At 45.2% G+C, this 23,139-nt stretch overlaps 1 protein-coding gene across 2 annotated transcripts in view; it reads right to left on the minus strand.

The window, feature by feature from the left end:
• Positions 1 to 9,624, minus strand: part of RAP1GAP2 (RAP1 GTPase activating protein 2) — a 242,437-nt gene extending 232,813 nt beyond the window's left edge. For both annotated transcript variants that reach the window (XM_090025861.1, XM_090025860.1), the window contains exons 1-2: positions 9,560 to 9,624; positions 362 to 478 (exon numbers count right to left, since the gene is read on the minus strand). In XM_090025861.1, coding sequence (XP_089881987.1) covers positions 362 to 478; positions 9,560 to 9,600 — 158 coding nt within the window. In that variant the 5' untranslated portion in view covers positions 9,601 to 9,624. The remainder of the gene's footprint in view (positions 1 to 361; positions 479 to 9,559) is intronic.
• Between the last annotated feature and the right edge of the window lie 13,515 nt (positions 9,625 to 23,139).

The following is a 23,139-nucleotide window of genomic DNA, read 5'->3' on the forward strand; positions in this document are numbered from 1 at the left end:
AAGGTGTGTGGGCTGGGCAAGGTACAGTTAGTTGGTGGGCTTCCACAGGCTGGATGAAGTTGTCTGGCGGGCTGGATCCAGCCTGGAGGCTGTATTTTGACCACCCCTGCTCTAATACAAGTGAGAGGTCTTTAAGAGGAGGCTAGATGTGCACCTGGCTGGGGTCATCTAACCCCCGCGCTGTCTCCTGCCCAGGGCAGGGGGTCGGACTCAGTGATCTGGCGAGGTCACTTCCGACCCAAAACACCAGCTCATAGGACCTTGCAGAGGGGGCAGCGCTGGACAGCTCTCTCCACAGAAAGCCAGTTCATCCATGGTGCCTTGTGCAATTGCTTCTCTTTTTCTGGGCCCATTGCTTTACCTGCTTGGGGTTTCCAGATCCGCTCGGCTGACTATGCGATGCTGGTGGGGGGAGTACAACCAGTGGAAAGCAGTCAGCGTTCTCTCCTCGATCCGAAAGCGGCCTTCTCTCACATACCTAGAAACAACAAGGAGAATTATCTATGACAGCAGAGCTGTTGGGAGCAAAAAGAGAAGTAGATACGAGACTGAAAGAATGAGCAGCTCAGGAAAGCAGCTTAAAACTGGCAAGGCCAAATCCAAATATAGCTGCGTGAATTAGTCCAGCCAGCCCCCCTACCACCATTGCCTTTTTCCTCTTGATTAACAGAGATTTGCAAGGGCATCCGGCCGTGTTCGCATTGCTGCGTGTGCAATCCAGCCAAACGCCACACCATCAGGAGAACAGTAAGCTTCTTCAAGCTGCCAGAAAAACATGCCCCTGGTTCAGCCAGGATGGAAACAAGCAGGATGTTCTGCATTTCCACAGTGCCCTCAGTCTCAGGGCACTGTTAGGATTAACCAACAGAATTAAGCCTTATGGCCCCCTGTGAGATAGGTAGGCATTTCTCCCTCTCTTTTACATAGGGAGGAAGAGGGGAACGAGGCATGAGGGAATTAAGGGATGTTTGGAGGCTTTACTGGCAGATAAAATCCCGAAGTCCTGACTAAAGATGTCAACTGCTAAGACGCAGGTCACATGAAACCAAGCATGAGAGTAAAACCCTTTCTAAGACGAGGGTCAGGGCAGAAGTGGTCTGAGAGCCTAATCCCACTGAAATTAGTAAGAGTTTTGCCATGGGACTTCAGCAGAGCCAGGATCTTTCCCCTACATTTGAGACTTCTGGGTCATGCTCATGACTCCAAGCCTGATCCCAAGTTATTGTGAGGGCCCTTAACACCCACTACAGCTGTAAGTCTGCAACTGTAAGGAGGCATTAGTGTAAATAAGAATCAGGTTTCCTGTGACTACCTTACTCAGAGACCCTGAGAAGCTCTGTGCATTCATAATTCTCCATCAGTCAAGATGGCACAAATGCAGAAGATCTGTAAAGTGCTTCAGGACAAAACTATAGAAGTGAGAAGTGTCTTTATAAATTAAGCTATTTCTATCTAAGTGCAGTAAACCACGTGGAATATTTCAAGTATAACAGTTCAAGTTGGGGGGAGGGGTTGTTTTCATAGCATTGGGCATTCACCTTAAACTAGGAAGTGTTCAATTAACTCTGATTTGTCTGATGGTGGAGATCTACCAGCGCCCTCTGGTGGCACACCATGCTCCACGGACACAATAAAGTGCATGACTTATACTGTTGGTCCAATACGAGATACCACGTTTATCACCTTGCCTCTCATACATTTCCTGGACCATCGCAGCTAAAACAACACTCCAGTCCTACTATCCCTCCTAAGACATGTTTGAAGGCATTCATTGATTGTAGGTTAAACACCACAGGCCCGATTTTTCAGAGGAGCTTGGTACCAACACTTTCTATTGACTTCATCTGGGATGCAGCCGACAGTACGTTAATTTACTGGTGTACTAATTTATTAGCTGAATTACAAAAGCACTTAGAAGCTCCTAATCTGTACATACAGGGAGTAATTGAGAATTCCTGACCCAAAGAGCTTACTAATTACAATCCAAGTAGAAAGGCAGGGGAAGGAGGCACAACTTGAGAGGATGCAGGATTAAAACCCCGAGTCACCTACTCAGTTCTTCATGGGCAGGGTTGGAGAGAGCGTCATTACAAATGGATTGTCTAGTCCTTACATTTTGCCCTCCACCTCCCAAATGCTCTGGTTTTTGATGTTGAATATGAAGGACCCCATTCCCTTGATTTCAATAGAGCTGCTCTTGATCTTCACCGTTATAAATGAAAGCAGGAGCAGGCCCAGTGCTCACTGGGTCAGACTCCAAAATTCATTATCACACCAAGCTCTGTCAGGCTCTGAGTACCACTGAGGCATTCCTTTAAAGCCTCACTGCCATAAACAGTGTAGTTTTGGAGAGCCACATTTCATAACAAGACACCTCGTACCCCATTAAAATAATTTCCTGGCATTCTTGCTGGTTCATTTCTTTGCTGTCCAGACTGCCTATACACGTTCTGGCTAAAAGTAGCAGAGCTACGAACCAGCCCTTCAGGTGATGTAAAACAGCACAGATATCAGCTGCAAATCCAGTCTTATGGTTTTAAACAGGCTTCAGTTCATTTTTTTGCATCCATACCCTGGACAAGCTGAGCTTTCAAAAGAAGTGTTCCCAGATGTTTAAATACATGTACTATACATTCGTAGGATGCTATTCTTTCCATTAGCTTCCCTTCTTACCCACACCCAGATATCCGTGTCCTAGAACTGACGCATACTTAAAGCATCTAAAATATACACGTATCTGAAGCGCACACAGATTCTGTGCTAGGACACAGCAAACAGTGAACTTTCATCCACAGATCTCAAAGCATTTTACAAATGTTAATTAAGCCATCGAGTGTGCTTTTCCAGCAGGCAATGTTTACCAGGCCAGATTCATCCTCTGCAGCAAAAAGAGCTGTCCAAAGTCATTCAGGGAAAGTCTATGGAGCACACAGCAGTGCCATGCCATACAGAGGTACCCAAGCCAGTTCTCAATCACAGGGATTGTATAGTAATGTACCTCTACTGATTTCAAAGGAGTTAATCATGACTTATGTCCATGTAAGCAAGACCAGAATCATAGAGAAATAGGGCTGGAGGGACCTCAGGAGGTCATGTAGTCCAACTCCCTGTTCAAAGCAGGACCAGCCCCAACTACATCAGCCCAGCCAAGGCTTTCTCTACCCAGGTCTTAAAAACCTCTAAGGATGGAGAATCCACAACCTCTCCAGTTAACCTGTTCCAGTGCTTTACTACCTTCCTTGTGATAAAGTTGTTCCTAATATCTAACCTAAACTTTCTTTACTGCAACTTTAAACCATTGCTCCTTTGTTTTGTCATCTGTCACCAGTGAAAATGAGAGGTTCAACCTCCTCTCTGAAGTATCAGACCATGATGAGCCATTAACTCATTTGCATAGGGGAAAGTATCAATTAGTAGCCATCAAATAATTGGCGCTTGCTTCTAAATCTCACTGACACCAGTGAAAATTAGGAGTCATAAAACTACTGCGTAGGAGCAGAGTCAAGCTCCTTTGGTTCCACCCAAGTCCATCTTGGAAAGAACAAAAACAAAAACAAAAAAAATCAGGTGTAGTCGCTGAGCCCAAATATATTTGAGAAAACTTCATCCAAGATTGGGTTTTTTTGCATTATAATCCAAACATGTTTTAAAATCTCTGTGGAAACTCTATGCCTGGCTAGACTTGCAGCTGATCAATGCAAGGGAATTTGCCACCAATTTTCCAACAGATGATGATCTAAATTTAACTACATGTAGCATATATGCACTGAACAAAGTGTTCTCACCTTCCGATCGACTGCCGCAAAGATGCAGATAAGGGACTGAGAGCACGTTCTTTGCACAGTGGAATCTTCCACTGAAGGGCCAGATTCTGCCCTCTTGTTACCTGGGTGTGACCTGGAAGACCCCGAATTATCCATCCCCATGTGCCAAAATGTTCCCTGGCGTAAAGCAGCAGAGCTCCAAGTACTCCATAATGCTCCAGATGCGGGTTGGACTAGATGACCTTTGAAGGTCCCTTTCAGTTCTGCCTTTCTATGATCCCATGGTCACCTAGGCCAATTTCTTCCATATTTACCCCCACATAACAGCATAGAATCTGGCTTTTTAAATGAGAAAAGTTTACACATGGGAAATGCAGAAACAGATCAAGAAAATAAGACTATTTGGTTCACTAATGGAAACCTAAAGTCAATTCTAAGCCCAAAGGCATAGGATTCATAATGTGAGTTTACTTTTCCTGCCTCAAATATGGAACAATAATGAACTGTTCTCTTTCCAGTTAAAACAAACTTTGCAAATCTAGTCCCTTTCATTCAAAACCTCTTCACAGCCTTTAAGGCTTTAAAAGCCCTTCTAGTTAATTCTTTTAAACCAGCTTGATACATTAGTAAGCCAAGGCACTGAGAAGTGGAGAGATATTTCAAGCAGTCTAAGGGATCCAGACATGCAGCTTCCATTCAAGTTAATGGGTCAAAATAGATGTCTAAATACCACCGACTGCTTTTAAAAAAACCATGAGGCCAGTAATCACAGTAAGGCAGTGGGAAGCTGTGAAGGGAACCTGAAATCTCAACTAGTAGTGACCTACCAACTTTGTTCCCCTGCCCTCCACCACACGGGCGCTCTCTTCACACCATCTCAGTAGAACAGACGCAAGAAACCAATCTTTTCTTTGCAAAGTCAATTATCAGAGTCCCCACTGTGCTACCTTATAACAGGTAATTGCCTTTGTGGCACCACGTTTGCAGTCTCCTTCCCAGGCAGAGGAATTGATCAAAGAGCTGAGTGTAACAAATGATCGTTTATTTATAATAGAGTTTCCATTTCTCTTAATTTTTGCCCTGACAGGGCCATACATCAACCCCGCTCTCAATTTTATTATTATCCTGAAGGCCAGGCTAACATCACCATAACATTATTAGGACATTGTGTCAGATGTTGAAGCTTATTTAATCATGTTCAAGTGATGGATCAAGGGTTATTCTTCCAATTAAAGATGTGCATGTTCTTTAACGCATAAGCAAAATATCTGTAATTACAATTGTTCCCACTTTTTCAACAGTAGTCCACTAACAGGATCCAGATAATCAGCTGCACTGAATGCACCCTTGTTTGAATAAGAAAATTTCCCTGGCAAGTCATTAATTATTAAAAGCATCCACTTTTTTTTTTTTTAATTCGTTTGGAAATCAGAAGGAAAGGCAACCAGAGAAATGACATGTGCGTCACTGCAAATGGGGAGTCAAAGCTCAGCTGGAGGCTGCCATGAGTGACACAGGCCAAAGCTCCCTCTTTGGGGACAAAAGAGCACCTCCCCCCCGGAAAAAAAAAAAAAAAAAAAAAAAAAAACCATTTGTGCATGTGAGGAACACTCGGCCTGTGAATACAGCAGCTGTGGGATGGGAGGCCTGAAGCTGATAACAACTTAATCATTAGCCAGAGCTCTGGGGAAATAAAAGAAAGTGCTGACTTGGAGCCAGCTTGCATAATGCAGGCACGTGCTTGTGATGGGAGGAGAGAAACTCCCCCTCAAGACCTCTGCTGCATGATGTGCGGACTATCTCTGCCGCTACCGTAGCTCCTTACAACGCCCTTCCAAAGAAAGGAAGAACCACATTTTAGCTCCAGAGAACCAAGTTAAGAGACTCACCCAAGGTCACAAAGTCTGTGGTGGAGCAGGAATTTAAGCCCAGGTCCTGGACTAACCACCAGGCCACTTTTTCTCCCATACAGTTCTAGGAAACAAAAGCTGCATCATTTCTGGGGCTGGCCAGCTCTGCTGACTGATGCAGAAACGGAAGGAACAGGGCAACAAGGTCACCATCCACCCCACCATCATGCCGTGCTCATGCTTCTGGGAGTGCATGCTTTGTGGCCAGGGCCTGTGCAACAGTCAGAGCCAAGGAGGAGAAATTCAAGTCACTGGTTTTGTTCTTGAGGAGTCCTCAGTCAAATAAGGGTTTGATGGACCCTGCTCAGGGCTCCTCTCCCAGAGGAGAGATTCCCTGAAGCCCTGATAGCTCTTTCTGAGCCCTACTATCCAGGGCTATGAATGGTGCCAGGTATTACAGCAGATGATGCAAGAACTTTTGGGCGAGGTGTTCAGGCTATGATTAGCCGCTGTGCCAGGCCCTGCAATAACTGTCCTGTGTTTGCATTTGCATGCGATCCCCCTGTGATTTCAGGGAGGAGCCAAAGGAAACCGAATGACAGAGCAAATTGTGAGGAAATAACCCTAGTTCCCTTCATGTATTGCATTGCCTTCACAGCAAAATTTACAACCTCAGGTGTTAATTTCTTGCAAGTGGAATTGATTTCCACCCACCATTCCTAGGTTTCCATTATGGGAAGCATGAGAAGTCCCCTGGAACCTCTCCGCTCTGGATTGCTCTGTCCCACAGCATACCCAGCCACACTAGAGATACCACTGTTTGCGATCAGACTCCCATCAAGTTTCCTAGGATTGTGCCTTGGCCTCCATCCTCCCCCAAAAAGAAACACACACACAAGCACCTGTAGAATCAGGAATATAACTGCTGCCTGAGAGAGTCAGACCCAAAGCCAGTCTACTGCAGTGCCTCTCTCTGACAGGGGCTGGAATCAGATGCTTCAGAGGGAGGTACAAGAACCCATCAGTAGGCAGAGGAGGGATAGTCTGCCCTCAACAATAGTTCTCATCTTGATCTATGACCTGGTGCATGAAGCTGAACATCCCTTCTGAACTGGTTGTTATCACTAGTTCTGATAAATCCTGGATATCCTCATTATCCATGAGAAAGGTCCTTTATTGAATCTTGTTGAATTCTTTCCTTGTCTACACAAGGAATTGAGTGTGCAGTAAGATAGGTGATCAATTTACAGTGCACCTAGTTACTTCATACTAGTTCCCCCCATAGACATCCAGTGCCAACTACGAGAGCAGACCCAGCAAGCATTTACACTAGTACTACTAGTTACAAAGTTATCCAGAAGGGACAGACAACCAACTCTCTAAGGTACCTGTAGGCACTATTACAGCACATGGCCAATGGGTGGTGGGGAGAGCTCGTAACAGACTGCCTTGGGCAAACCATTATCCCTGAATGAACTGGAAAAGCTTCAGGCTTCCCCCAGAGCAGGGATGACTTACACCACTGTATGAGCTGCACCTGTTCAACGTGTGCATAGGGGCAAAGGCATGTCACACATCCATGCCTTACCAGATGCCATGCCCGGAGCTAGTACACTGTAAACTCACCCCTCGCTTCCCACGTAGGGATTCTCCCTGCAAGCCAGCCCTCCCTGTGACAATGAGTCCCACATTTGAACTGCACATTATGGAAATGTCCATTTCTTTTTGTCACATATGAATGCTCCCCTTTTTAGTTTAATGGAGTGAGCTCTTGTGCTTGCATTATGCTGGGTATGAGGCCAAAATCCATTTACAGGCGCAGCAACAGCCAGTAATCAAGGGCAGCACGTCCGCCCCTCTGGCTAGTCAGCACACTCAACCCTGGCAGCGCAGGCTTCCAGCTGCAGTCCAACCAAATGCAGGCAGGAGTGTCACTGTGATGCTGGCTGGCTACATCAGGCAGTTCACCGAGTTTGACTGGTCACAGCTTGGCTGCGTTTGTGACACTGCTGAAGGCGTCTGCTTCCAGGCTGCTCTGCGGAGCATCGCAGCATGCCTGGCTGTGGCACACCTTGCTGAACTGTCAGCATATCCTTGAAGGACTTTAGAGTTTGAGTTACATAGTCATGGGGAAATCATGACCTCTGCTTTTCACAGTGCATTGGCAAAAATAGAACAGGCAGCTCTTGAAATTACTTTTTTGCTAGCCAGGTAAATGAGAGATAAATATATAGGTCATGAGTCCTTGGGGCTGGGACCTGATAGAGCATTAGGTACCTACATGCAGGCAAGCTCAGTAGAGTCTTGGCCCCTGGCCAGCCCCCAGGCACTACCGTAACACTACCAACGTAATAACAATCAAGCCCGCAAGTTCTTTGTGCAATGCACGATGGGTCCAGGCACTATCAAAACTAATGAGTCATTGGTTTTCCTTCTGTAGTGGGCATATGGGAGCTTACACACTGGTGAATACGATGCCATCCTGAGAAGCAAGTCTGATTAATGATCCATGTTCTACAGATCCTGTGCTGCCCAGGCATCGTGAAGAGTGGTGAGCAGGCTGCAGGGCAGCGGGGTACTGCCTAAACACACAAGATTTAAGGATACAGAGCATGAGCTGTAGGGAGAACGTTTTGCCAGCTTTAAGCTCTGCTCCCAAAACAACCTTCCGAAGAAGGTTTCCCCCAGTGGGCCAGGACTGCCCAGCTAGAGGCTCCCTACACAGCTCATCCCCCAGCACTTGGGTGCAGAGCTCAGGTGCTGCCCACTGCAGGCTCCCACCCCCAGTGCTGTGACCTGGCTCCTCACCTCCACTGCCTGGGCCTGCTTCAAGCCATTACATAAGCTTTCCAGGGCTGTTCAGCATCCCACTCAGGATGGGGGCAGGGGGGAAGCTTTGGGGCCATAAATATTAAATAATGGAAAGAAGCCAGCAAGAGGAAAAGCGCCTGCTCCCAGGCTGGAATCCACAGCAAAAGAGGCTGCCCTCAGCTTGCCCCATGTGCAGCAGTACAAAGGTGATGAAGGCAACCAGACCCCACTGTGGGGGCTACTGCCAGAACAGCCCCATCCCAAGACCCCCTTAAGAAGCAACCAGGATATCCCAGCCAGATACTTGCAGCCCTCTATCCCTGCCAGGCGAGCATGTCCCCGAGTCCTTAATGCAGCAGTTGCACCAAGCTCCCTCTGCAGCTGACAGGCCGCTCTGCACCCACCTCCCCGCTGCAGCAGCTGAGGGGACACCCTCTGCAGAGACACTCCTGTGACACATGGAGCAGCCTGAGGAAGCAGATGAGAGTCCTGGAACCACCCCCCTCCAAGCCCAGCAGCCTTGGGGAGGCCTCTCTGCCCCAGACAGCATCACCACAGGACCTCCCTGAAGCATGTCTCCCCCAAATGCAGCCCCTTTCACACCACAGCAGCTGGGAGCCCCCCCCAAACACACATCCCCACACCTCCCCCAAAAAGTGCCACTGAGCAGCCAGGAGGCTGAGGCACTTCCCCTTCCCCTGTAACCAGGGCACCTGCTGGGGATCCCCACCCCCAGCCTCCGGCAGCAGCTGGAACCTCTGCCCAACAGGACATCTAGAATCCCCCTAAGGGCAGCAGCTGGGGCTTCCTCCTAGGGCATCATCTGGAACCCCCCCCCCCCCCAAGGGCAGCAGCTGGGGCTTCCTCCTAGGGCAACATCTGGAACTCCCCCCCCCCCCCCAAGGGCAGCAGCTGGGACTTCCCCCCCCCATGCAACATCTGAAGTCTCCCCACTTCGGGCAGCAGCCGGAACCTCCACCTAGTGCAACATCTGGAGCTCCCCGCCAGCAGCTGGAACCTCCGCCCGGGGCAACATCTGGAACCCCCCCGGGCAGCAGCTGGGACCTCAGCCCAGTCCTGAAGCCCCTCCCCTCCCCCCCAGGGGGGAAGTTGGGAGACCCCGGCCGTACTCACCATCGCACCAGCTCCCAGCGCCGCTCCCCCCGCGCTGCCATGCGCCTCCGCGGCCGCCCCTGGCCCTGCCCGGCCGGGACGACGCGGCAGCCGCAGCTGCAGCAGCTCGAGGCCGGGGGAGCCGCTCTCCTTCCGCCGGCGCCGCTGCCCGGCCGCCCAGGCACCTCTCCAGGGCCAGCAGCTCCACCGGGAGCTGGAGGGAGGGGCAGGTGTGGGGCTCCCTTGCCCTGGGAGCGGGCTGAACAGTTGTTACAGGGTCCCCAGCCACCAGGAAGGGGCCTTGCCCCCTCCCCGGCTCCCATGCAGGGCAGCAGGGTCCCTGCTCGGAAGAGCTTGCAAGCCAAGTGAGTATGGGGGCAGGAGAAAGGTGCTAGAGACAGGCAGAGCAAGGGCACCACACTCACCGGACACGTGTATGGGAAAGAAGAAAAAAAAAAAAAAAAAAAAAAAAAAGGGAGAGGAAACAGTGCAGGGGATGTGATCTACCCACCAGGCAAGGGCACAGTGGACCTCCAGTGCCACCGCAGCCCCACCTCAAAGGACTGCCTCTAGAAGTAGGTACATAGGTTTGCCTCCAGAGCCCGCTTCCTCCTTGGCTTCTCTGCTAAGCTGCCCTAAAGGATGCCAGCTGCTGCCACAGATGGTGAAACTTGTGGTGGCAAGGAATACTGCCCACTGGGACCCAAATCAAGGCTATAAAACTTCAGGTAGGATGGCTGGAACTGACTGATGTCATTTATGGCAGTACTTTGGGAAAGACATAATACCATCCCCTCATTTGGTGCAACTTAATGCATTTTAAATCATCTATTTACATACACCTAATTAGAATGATTTGTTACTTAGGGACTTGCAAACACTAACCACAAAGCCCACATCAAAATAATCTTTGGCATAATGATTTATGCCTCTACATGCTGCAAAAATAAATTAGAGGCAAGTCAATACTGATGCTTCTGTGGTGAGGCATTTTACTGACACTTTCAGAATCTCTGTGCACAATATTACTCAACCTTCATTGTTCCTGAGGGATACAACTGGGAACAGGTTTCTTTGAGCAGGCAGGATGCTTTTTAACTTTTGTAGGTGCTGATTTCCTGCAGCTGATGATGGGCAAATAATTCACATCCTGATGTGAGATTCAGAACCACATTTTCAGAGCTCTGTGCACATGAGGTGTATGTACACATGTGCATGCTAAACATAAGGAAAAGTTTCTGTTAGAGCTCTGGTGAGCTGTTAGATCAGGGCACAGTCTATGTAAGCATTCACCGATTTTAAACAAGTCTGAACAAAAACACTAGAAAACGTAAAGTATCATTGGGAACAATGATAGGCTGACCTGGATGCCAAATTTCAACAATGGGGCAGAGTCTGCAGTTGTTTGAAATGGGTCTGTAATCAACCTTGCTCTCTCTCTGCCTCTGTTACTACAGGGCTCTTCAAACAATGGATGCTGAATCTCACACAGTGTGAACTGAATTTTTTACGTGCAAGGAAAAAGTTTACACTGTAACACTGACTAAGCTGAATGTTCTTGATTTACATCAGTCTCAGAAGCAACAAATCATTATCCATTTGCTGGGGCTCTGAGTGCCAAGGTCAAAATTAATCTTATACAGATTATTATTAACAATTCAAGACTGAAACCTACTTCTTCATTCCTAAGGTTCATATCAAAATCCAGGAGAGGTGCATGGGTATTTGGCTCACCGGATGTATTCCAGACATTTTTTTTTTCTTCTGGAGCACCCTAGGAAACAAAGTGAATACTGTATAGTCAGACATATCCTCAAGAATAACTACCCAAAAGTACCTGGGTTTGGCTTAGAACAACTATACTGGAACAGAAACAAGAACAAGACAGCTTGTGCCTCTCAATACAAAATGGGCATTTTAAAATACACCCTCAGTATAGACAATATTGTGAAAAGGCACCTGTCTTTTAATTCAAAGTGCATTCCCCTGCTAGGACATATTCCACCATACCTGCACCCACAGCACATGCTCTTATTCTTCATGTTGTACATGGAAAAAAAAAAGTTACCAAACCAACACAGCAGTGACAGGAAGTGGAAAAATGGGGCAAAGGCTAAGGAATATTCCTGAGGTCACACAAGAGGAAATCTGTGGCAGAACAGACAACTGATCACATGTCTCGCAAGTCCTGCATTAGCTCCTTCATTTCTGAACCATCCTCCTTCTCTCTGAATGAAGTAAATTTGAAAATAAATTCCACAGTCATGCAGCAATGGTTGTCATTTGACATTCATTTCAATGTTATTTCACCTTGTCCCTACACATAATTGGTGCTAAGCACATCAGCTGGATATGTTGGATGAAACGTGAGCAAGAAGTTGCTGACATTGAAATAACCATTAATTAGGCTTCAGAATTCACAGCTCCTGGAGCAAATGAGTTCTCACCTCAGAAAGCCATTGCTGCCGGTTGTTTGTAGACTCAAGACGACAACATCACTTTGGATTCACATAGCCTTCCAATCATGCACATGCTTAGTCAATAAAGTCAATGCAACAGTTCACCTGGATCAAATCTAGCAGGTGGTATGGCTGTGGAGGCTTGGCATGTTCCTATAAAAATAAATAAATAAATGAAACAGCTTAATTAGAAAAAAAAACCCCACTAAAAACTACCAGGAATTGGAAACAAAGGCTGGTCCAATGGCAAATTCTGTGGAAGAATATAGAGACCCCTAGAGATATGGGTCCTCTAACATTGGGTTTCAATGTGCATATTCCTGTTTTCTATATGGGTATTTATTTAGCTTTTCCAAGGCCTGGACACTGTCCTCTGTTTATATCTGAGCATTAGAAATGATTAGCCTACTTGTCAGATTTTTTTCTGGCTGCTCAATGTCTATAAAAATAATTATTTTAGCCACACAGATTATTGCCCAAGGTCAGGATCCCATTGCACTAGTTATCCATCCCAAAGGAGTGATTGGCTTATGAATTTGCAAACCAACACCAACAAGGACTCTACTGCCAAGTGGAAAGATGATGCTTTCTGCACCAGATTCTCTTGGAAAAAAAAAAAAAGCAATACAAAACATAGAAGTGCTTTTATCACCAAATCAGTGACAAATCTCCAGAAGCTGGAAACTATTAAGCTTCCTGTGATGAGTGCCAGCTCTTGCAGGCTCTCAGATGTACAGCACCCTGCACGCTAGAGATGTGATCTTGCCTAGGCCTTTTATGAATAACTGGAATACAAAGAATGGGCCAGCAGTTCTGTCTAGCTGTTCAGAGACCCATTCCTCATTATACTGCAGACCTGCCAGGTGACTTTGTACAAGTCAATTAGTCTCCCTGTCCCTCAAGCATTTGTCTGGAAACACAGCACTTCCCTGCATCACAGTGGGGTTAGCCGTGAAGATAATTCCTTAATAGGTTGCGAGGAGCTTAGATGCTGCAGTGGACAGGAGCCCTATAAGCATCTGAGATAGACACAATAAGAAAGTGTTTTACTTCAACATGGCAGGAGTGAAAGCAAAGGGTCTGATTCTCACAGACACCAATGCCCCTTTACACCAGCCCTGGCAGGGTCAAGGCACAGCAAAGTGGCCATGAATTACATTTGAACACAGGGCACCTGTGTTCTCCCAGAGCAATGTAGCTGGAGGTGACCAGGTGGGACTTGGCACCAGCAAAGAGCCCTGCTGATTTCAGTGAGACTGCTAGGATTTGCTCATCTAGCTCTCCTTGCAGGACCAGGACTTTCACAAAGACTTCAGGATCTGGCCCTATTATTTTCCAGAGCTGGGTGCATTTCAGGATACAATCACTAGCCCACTAACGAGCACAGCTTAGGCTAAACATTTCTGTCCTTCTGCGAGTGTGAGCAGAAGCATCTCTTTGAAGGATGACAAATTGCATGACTTAACTCAAGCAAATATTCCTGAAAGTCTCTGATATTTTTAAATCCCCATGGAAATATTAAGCTAATGTTAAATTTATCAAAGCCCTCTAGCTTCTAGTCCTGCATCACTGTAAGGAGTGTTTTATTAAGTTCTTCAAAAGCAAATCAGAAGATACACACAGTACATCTCAACTGGGCTGATAAATAATACTACATCTAATGCAAAGTTAACATCAAGTTTAATTTTAGATTAACTGAAGCAGAAATTTCCCTGAGGACTGAAGCCTGGGGGAATGCAGAGACCTAAATACTTGCTAAGGCATGAGCTAGCAAAGCTCCAAGCACACACGTAATTTAAGCCCACAGTTAAGTCCACCTGTACTGAGCAGAGCATTTGCAGTCTTGGAGCCAGGTTTTTAAAGATGCAGAATGCATATAGGCACCTAGCAGGCATGTCAGAAATGCTTAAGTGCCTAATTCCCATCAACTTCAGTGGCAACTAGGTGCCTGCATGCTTCTGAAAATCCCAGTCTGCACTCATCAGCATTTTTACATGACTAAACAACTATGCACTCTAGCCACCTAATTCTGTTATACTAAGGCCCTGTTACATCACTGCAAAGAGTTTCTTAGATTAAATGCAACTCACTCCTATTTTAAGGCTCCTTTTTGCTCAGGGTTTTGTCTATACTAGGTCAATATAGTCAAAGTGATATAAACCCCCCAAGATGAATGAAGCTCTATCAGTATGGAACTGCTTTATAGCAATATGGCTATTTCTTTCTTACCCTCTTTCAGGGTAAGTCACCTTTCTATCATCAGAACAGTATCGATGCTAGGACTTTGGCTGGCATACTGGTTTAATTAAAAAAAAAAAAAAATTACACCCTTACCTGAAATGATATAGCTAATACTTTTCAGTAGGTGCATCTACATGAGATGCTAACTGCACAGTAACCTAATAACACTGTGCAGTAGCATGCTAGGCAAAACCTGTGCTAATACACTACTGCACAGTTAGTGTCTGTAAAAACCCATGCACCAGCATTATTGTGCAGTAGTGCCAGTTACTGCACATTAAGTACTTGGTTAGCTAAGTACTAAACTTAATGTGCAGTAACTTCAGCACATTAATGAAGGTATAGCTGCATCCAGTATAGGCCAGGCCTAAATGTAATTGAAAAGTAACCCATCAGAAAGTAACTTAAAGTGAAGCACAGGTTTTAAAAACTTGGATGAACTGGGATTTTAAAGCATATGCTTAACTCCAAGCACATAAGCTGGTCCAGCTCTATCCACAGGACTACTCTCTGGTGCTTTAAATTCAGCACCTTCTAAAGAGCTCTGCTGAATTGGGGCCCCAAGAGCCCAATTCTTCAACTGCTTGCTGCTACTGTGAGAGGTAGTGTTTATGGGTTGCAGTGCCCTGGAATGCACAACAGTCCTTGCTGGTTCACTTCACAAGGTCTGCTTCTTTCAGGACAGAACTGAGGGCCAGATTATAATGCCTTTACTTATACACTCAGTGACCTATTTGGTTTCAGTGGAACCACTCTGGGAGATAGCTGCTGCTCAACCTAATTAGAGACAGCAGAATCTGGCCTTGGACTTTTTTCTAAGTTAGGTATATGACCAGACTGCCCACTGTAGCTGCAGGAAGGAATGTGCTTCCTCCAGCTTCAGTTTCACCATGAGGAGAGAATACCTTCAATTTACTGGGTGACTTGAGCATCTGCATGGCCAGACTTCTGGGCCAGATTTGCTTTTAAAGCATAGAAATGTTGCCAGACAAGGCCTGTGACTTAAATATTTCCATAGCAAAGCCCTGAACAAATAGGAAAGGATGAATAAGTGTGAGGAAATAGTGACCTGCTCAAAGATATTTCACAAGCAGAAGATGAGGCTAGATTCATGGATTAAAATATTTAATTGGAATTATTTACACAGCTCTAATTACATCACCTTGTGCACATACATGTTATAAATGCTGTTACCCAAGTGCCCGTGTGTACATGCATGCATCAGGCACACTTTCCTTCCCATTCACCCACAAGTCAACAAACTTCTAAATACTCTTACAACCCCACCTCCTACCACTTAAGCTCCCTCTCAGGAGGGTTGATTTAGATCTAAGGTTCACACAGAGGAGAGGCTGGAGCCTCAGTGGGCAGGAGGAAAACTGGATGGGCTGTGGGTGAGGGGGTAGCATCTAGAAGTCTCAGTCATGAACCAGGATGACTCATGGATCATACTTGGACTTGAACAAAAAGATCCCCCTTGTCACAGGGCAGGGACCCAGGAGCAGCCATGATCTCTCCTGGCTCCCCCTACCATGCCAAGTTGTCTATCAAGCACCCTCGTTCTCACCCACCATGTCTCTGATGACAAAAGTATTATAAGGGAGGCTGCCTTTTGTGCCTTGGACATGGTGCTCTTATTTATCCTGGCCCCCATTCTGTGTGGATTGATTTGGTGCCCCCCAGCCTTATGGGCTGTGTGTGGCTCCTACCACCCCATATATCACACCCCAAACCTCTCAGATGTACTGGACATTGTTGAGTCAAATTACTATTGCCCATGCCCTCACTGGGGCTCTTATTCCTGTATGCCCCCACTGGGGCTCAATGCAAGCACCCTCTGGGCTTATTGCTGGTGCCTATACTGGTGCTCCTCACAACTGGGGCTCAGGTGGCCTTAGCCATGCCTGACCCCCAGACCCTCTCCTTGGGTCTATATTCCCTTTCCAGCTCAGGCAGCCTCAGCCTTACCTGGCCCTTAATCCAAATTGTTGTGCTCTCTCTGGCACCAGGATGCACACACACAGTACTGGGGAGCTCCCATGAGGCCTCCTCCACCCCACAGCCTCACCTCATCCTCCGGTGCAACAGCAAACAAGCAAACAAACAGAATAACACAAGCCCACCAGCTATAACTCAAACAAAGCCTCCTGGCTGAAAGGTGACCCTAAACCATCCGGTAGCTTATCGTCTCAAATCCCTGCCAGGGTTTCCTCCAACCTGTATCCTCACACAGGAGCTGATTCAGGCCCTCAGCTTCAATAGGCTACAATGCTTCAACCAGGCTCCTACTCCATCAGCAGCCAAAGGAGAACTGCCTAGGGCCTCAGCCTGGGCTGTTTATATAGGCCAGGCCCTGCCCCCTCCTGGTCAGCTGACCCTTGTGGTTGCCCCAGCAACCAACACCTGTCCTTCTCTAGGAGCAGGCACCGCACACCCCTCTCCAAAGAGCTTACAACTGAAGTAATGATCTCCACTGGAGCATTGGAGGGACAATAATACCAAGCAGGGCAAGAAGAACAAAAGGAATAAGGAAAGTCTGAAAGACTCCTGAAGATAAAACCCTCAACATTATTACGGAAGAGAGTAAGAATGAAATTGCCAAGCAAACAAAATGCTATTTTCATCATATTTTTTTCCAGGTCTTACCCTGAAAACAGGTATGCAAGATAACCCCATTGACTTCCATTCACTTCACTGGGAGTTGGTACAGGCATTGCTGCATACCCCTATATTGTCAGTATATACGTCCTCATCTGTGATGTTGGTAGCACCTGAGAATCATGTTAAAACAGTGGATTTTTTTATGTTTGAATACCAGGGATCCTGGTTTTCTCTGATTTAAAAAAATCCCCAATTTTCAGTTAAAAAAAGTAACCCCTAATCCACATTTTTCTGTGATTTAACTGAAACACCATATATATATACATATATATATATATGGTATATATATTAAAAAAGTAACCCCAAATCGCCATTTTTCTGTGATTTAAATGAAATACCACATATATGATGTAACCCCAAATTGACATTTTTCTGTGATTTAAATGAATATATAGATATATCTATATATATGGTGTTTCATTTAAATCACAGAAAAATGTCGATTTGGGGTTACTTTTTTTAAACCAAAAATTGGGGATTTTTTTTTAATCAGAGAAAACCAGGATCCCTGTTGATTACTGTACCCATTTCTCCCAGTTGGGTAAAGAAAATCAATGAACTCAGTTTCACTTTATAGTCACTTGGGGGCCTGAAATCAATGAGGTAGTTTTACTCTGCAGCTATGTTTGGCTCACGAACACTGCAGAAGGATGTTTATTGGTCAAATAACAACCTCATATTGCTTCTTTTGTAAGTTATGGAAATAGTTCTGATGCTCTCAAGTTTGAAAAAAGTGAGAGGCCTACGTCTCCAGAGAATCTAAGTACTCGTAACTGTAGTGGTATCAAGGGTTGCGTATGCTCAGCCCCACTGGAAATCGGTGTCATTTTTTCTCTTAATAAAGAAAATCTATATTCAAGACATATGGCAGCTTTGCAAATATGACCCTGAATGTGCAAAAATGTAAGGGGGAGATTTTCAAAGGCACACATAGCAGTTAGGGACCCACTGTCTCCCAATAGGGTTAGGTGTCCTTGGAAAAGCTCTCTTTTAAGCATACGCATCAGTTTGGACCAAATAACAGTCAAACTCAATTCAAAGAGCCAAAGTACCCATATCAAAAGCCAGCAGGAATTAGATATCCAAATCACTTTGGAAATGAGATTTGGGCTCCTAAATCTCCTTAAAGATTTTTTGAAAATTGTCTCCATAATACATTAGTCATGATCAAAGCAGAATATCATATCCAGGCACCTTATTTCTGCTGATGGCTCATGAAAAGTGCATTCCCATGTTGTTATTAATTTTTTTATGACCTGGGCCTGGAATGAAGTCCATAGAGAGATCCCTGCACCCACACAGCCCATTGGCTTCACTGAGACTCCACATGAGCACAGGAGCTTGGTCAGGACTGGGGATTCTGGCTGAAAAGGTAACACTGCAGAGCTTAATTCTTATGAGCTTTGAATGAGCGGGTAGTGACTGCATTTTATTTTAATGCCACAAGAGGTCAGTGTCAGGTAAGGAACTTTCTAACGTGCTAGAGCAAGTGAAATGTGGATGCATTTTCTGTATGTGTAATGTTCTCTAAATTATTTAGTTCTTAAAGATCTATGGCAGTTTCATAAGACTGCTTCTAAAATTAAAAACAAGATGGCTATGGGTTGCAAAATCAGCAGCATTTAGCTCAGGCATAAAGCAATTCCAGTTCGATTCAAAGGTCATGGCTCTACCTACAGAGTCCTGCAAGTGCTGTCTAGCAAGTGATCCCAGAAATGGGCCTTTTCTGCTCAGTTTCTGCAGAGCCTCCTGGAGGGTGGATGGCAACTCTAGTGCTAGTGAGTACATTAATACCCATGTCATTCATATCAGTTTTTACACTGATGTAAGCCACAGTGGTGTGCTGAGTACCCAACAGGTAGTCTTTCAGTGCCTCTCCACGTGGTGACAGGAAGCCAGTAATAGTCTGTGTGCATTGGGCAAAAGGCTGCTTCAAAAAAATTGACTGGGGAGCAAGCACACAATATATACACTGACAAAAATTACACCTGACTCTCTGATGGTTCACATTACCCCAGGATAGAGTGACTTGTACCAGTGGGTACATCACATATTTTTCCCACCTTTATACTGGCAGAGTATAGATACCCCTCTGTATAGACCTTAACCAGATCCCAGTGACATCAGTGACCAAACATCTCTTGATATGCACAATAAGTTGCTTATAAGAGAGCTCCACTCCAGGTCTGTATAGCAATGATGACCCTCCAATAAGCTGCCAAAAGCTTTAAATACAAAGCACTGGGAGCTGCACATTATCCAACAGTTGTTTGGGGTGAAAACGTAACTCATTTTTGGCATTGAAATGACATCTTCAGCTACCACCAGGAACCTTTTTCTCATCTTTTCAAGTTGAGAAAAAGTATCAAGTAGTGAAGTGTTTTCTGAATATTCACTGCAACATATTTCACTGTAAGAATTTTTTATATTTATTTACATATGGCAATATCAATTGAAATTCACCCTATTCCCCTATTGCAAAGGCGTAAGTTGGACTTAAATGGTGTGCATGCTTTGTGCCAGTAGCCGTGACTACAAATCATTTACCTATTAGTCAAGGGAATTTTGATTAACACAATGATAAGGAATAATAAGGGTCACTATAGTCATTGTTTGGTTGTGATATATCATGCAGCAAGCACTGATCACCAAAGGTGTTGGAGACTTGGCTGTCTGAGAACTAAGAACAGCCTGTTAATCCACTTTCCCTGCCATCTACTGCTAGAGATGGACAATGAGACAATGTGTTAATAGCATGTGTGCATTGTGGCTGAATCCAAGCCTCTATGTAATCACTGTAGAGGCAATATGCTTCATCCACACTTCATTCTGGGCACAGAGGATGTATTATATTCCACTACCACCTCTCTCTTCAGTCTGATTTTATCCTGGAGCAATGACCTCATTTAGAGGCAGCTGTCTGTCCCTGAATGTCTGACCTTGATCTTTTGCAGGCCTGCCTTTTATACAGTCAAAAATCAATGAAGATTGTACAAATCCTGTGAAACATGATGCGTTCAGAAATCACCCTTTACATTCCCCCTCATACCCCACTCAAATAACTCACTTGTTTTCCAAGTTACAATAAAAGGGTTAAGGGAAAAGAAAATGAGACATTAAAAATAAATGCTCATACACTGCAAATTTGGAAAAGCAACAGACAAATTAAGCTCTAGTGAGTGTCGATTTGATTATTACAAATCGGGTCACGGTAATAATGAGGCAACATTTCTCTGAACTCAATCACCTTCATTGTGCTCATTTTAATCTACAAAATCCATCACCTGCTAACAATTTGGCATTCCAAAAGGAACTCATTTTTTATGAGCACCTTGGCTGGAGAGAAGCCAGCAGGAGTAGGCGTGAATGGATGTGTATGAAAGAAAGAGATGGAGCGCCCCATTACATTTGTCGGAGACTGAGCCTTAAACAGGGCTGCTTGAATAATTCATTGCAAATAATAGGCTTCATTTTTTTTTGCATGCAGTAATTATTCGCCAATCATCTTTTCCATTATTTGACTGTCTCTGGTTTAGTGTAAATTACACTGGCTCCATGAAGGAAATTTTGACAGCAGACACTGGGCCACATCCTCAGCAGGTGTCAATTAGCATAGCCCCACCAAATAGCACCCTGCTGATTTGCATCAGTGGGGAGTCTGGCCCTCTCATCACTAAATCACAGACTCATAAAATTGGAACCAACCTACTAAATTGCACCCACTTCATCCCCTTAGAGACAAGCTAGGATTGTTTCCTATGTGACACATTTTGGAGTGCTTTGTTCAGTCTAGATGTAACAGTTCCTTATAATGATGTTTCCACAAACCCCGTTGGGAGACTGGATAAACTAGGCTATGTTGAACTGTCCAGTTTACATTAGAACCCTGCATTAGTGTTATTCATGCAACTTAGGTATTTCAGGATAAGAAAGACATTTTTGATGGCCATACACAGGGAAGCAGTGATTCAATCAAACATGAAGGTGACACTTTGATCCAGTTGAGTATCTCTAGAATGCCTTTGAGATCTAAGAGTGAAATGCTAGAAAATGGGAAGTATTCATAGTTGTTGCATTAAAAATGTCTAGCATAGACAACCAGATGGTGGTTGCCTTTCTGATTCTACCTCCAAAGAAACTCATCATCACTGACACTTTCCATCCTGTGATTATTCAATGACGACTTTTAGTGTCATATATTTATCTTGCAATCCCACCTGCAATGGCAAGAACACTTCACTGTCCACGTTAAAACCTGAGGCAGCTAGTTCTCCAATAGATCTTGAAGGGACTGGCTGTGGAGCCCGCTGCAAGGTCTGGCCTTTGCCTCAAGAAAGTAATGGGCAGAGGTTGAGTTTCTGTGGTACTGTGTTTCAGGGATGTATTTGGTAGCCGTGTTGGTCTGAGACAAAAAGAAATGCAAAACTCAAGAACTCTTATCTCAGAGATGATACCTTTTATTAGACCAATTAAGAAATTGCAATGATTTTTTTTTTTTTTTGCAATTTCTTAGTTGGTCTAATAAGAGGTATCATATCTGAACCAAGACTTCTAGAGTTCTGCATTTCTTCTTGTGGTATTGCAGAACATTTTTTTCCTAGAGATATATTCTCAGGATGCCTGAACTTCATCGGATGTCAACTGCCACCTTTTTCCTGACTTTATAAATCACGTGCACATGAATACCAGTAACAGTGCCTGCTAAGCCAGAAAGCCAGCAAATCAGAGTGGTTCCAAGACTATTCAACATTGTCAATGTACAAAGAGATGGGCGCACAAAAAGAGAACAATGGGGCGTGGATGGTTTCCCCCCTGAAATATCAGGAATTTCCTCTCAGCTTGCACAGAATATTTGGGTTTCTCTTCTTTTTTTTTCCCCCCCAAGCTCAGTGGCCACCCCAAAATGGAGTGGGGAGGGAGAGTAACTACCATGGGCCTACCCAGCAGTTTCCCCGCTACTTTCTTCTCTGATTTCTCTAGCTCAGCGGTTCCCAATCTGTTGCATGGCTACCACTAGTGGCACGCAGATAACCTGTCAGTGGTACGCATTAACAGATTTATTATAATTACTTTATATGACAAAAATTTGCTAGTGGTACTTAAGGTTGAACCAAAAACTTTCACAGATGGCACCAAATTATGGGGGAGGGTGGTCACAGTGCAGAACAGGCTGGGAATACAGATCAACCTGGACATGCTCTCAAGGTGGGCTGACCAAAACCGGATGGCCTTCAATGCTGAGAAGTGTAAGGTGCTCCACCTCAGCAGGAAGAACCCTCAACACACTTACAAGCTTGGCAGTGCTACGCGTGCTAGCACCAAGACCAAAAGAGACTTGGGGGTCCTGATTGGCCACAAGATGAATATGAGTCACCAATGTGATGCTGTGGCTGGCAAAGCAAACCAAACTCTGGCGTGCATCTACCAATGTATCTCAAGCAAAACCAGGGATGTCATCCTCCCACTTTATTCGGCTTTGGTGAGGCCGCAGCTGGAGTACTGCGTCCAGTTTTGGGCCCCCCCACTTCAGGAGGGATGTGGAAAAGCTTGAGAGAGTCCAGAGGAGAGCCACTTATATGATCCAATGCCTGGAGGACAGGGATTTGGGCCTCTTCAGTCTGGAAAAGAGAAGGTTCAGGGGTGACTTGGTAGCAGCCAACAATTATATAAGAGGGGTACATCAGGACCTGGGAGTACAGCTGTTCACCAGAGCTGCCCAAGGGATAAATAGGTCTAATGGCCACAAACTCCAGGAAGGCCTATTTAGACTAGACATAAGGAAAAAACTCTTTCTGGTGCATGTGTCTAAGATCTGAAACAGACTCCCCCCAGAGGTGGTGCAAGCACCTACTCTGGACTCTTCCAAAAAATGTCCAGATCTTTTTCTTGCTGGGATCACTTGATCCCAGATGACTTCCTGCCATAAATATGGGTACTCAAACCTTCCAGTGGCTCAGCAGCTGGAGTCACCAATGCACTGTCAGTACGTCCCCTGGACTGGGAGCTAGTATTAAAGCAAGATTTGTCCTGAGCAGCTTTGAAGAAGAAAAAGACAAGGAAGCAGAAGAAAAAGAAGATGAGGAAGAAGAAGAAGATGAAGAAGATGAAAAAGAGGAAAAAGAGGATGAAAAAGATGAGGAAGAAGAAAGAGAGGAAGCATAAGAAGAGAAAAAGGAAGAAAAAGGAATAGAGGAAGAAGAAGAAAAAAGGAAGAAAAGGGAGAAAAGAGGAAGAAGAGGA

This window comes from Crocodylus siamensis, chromosome 13, assembly GCF_052110815.1.
Source record: "Crocodylus siamensis isolate JL-2025a chromosome 13, ASM5211081v1, whole genome shotgun sequence".
NCBI lineage: Eukaryota > Metazoa > Chordata > Crocodylia > Crocodylidae > Crocodylus > Crocodylus siamensis.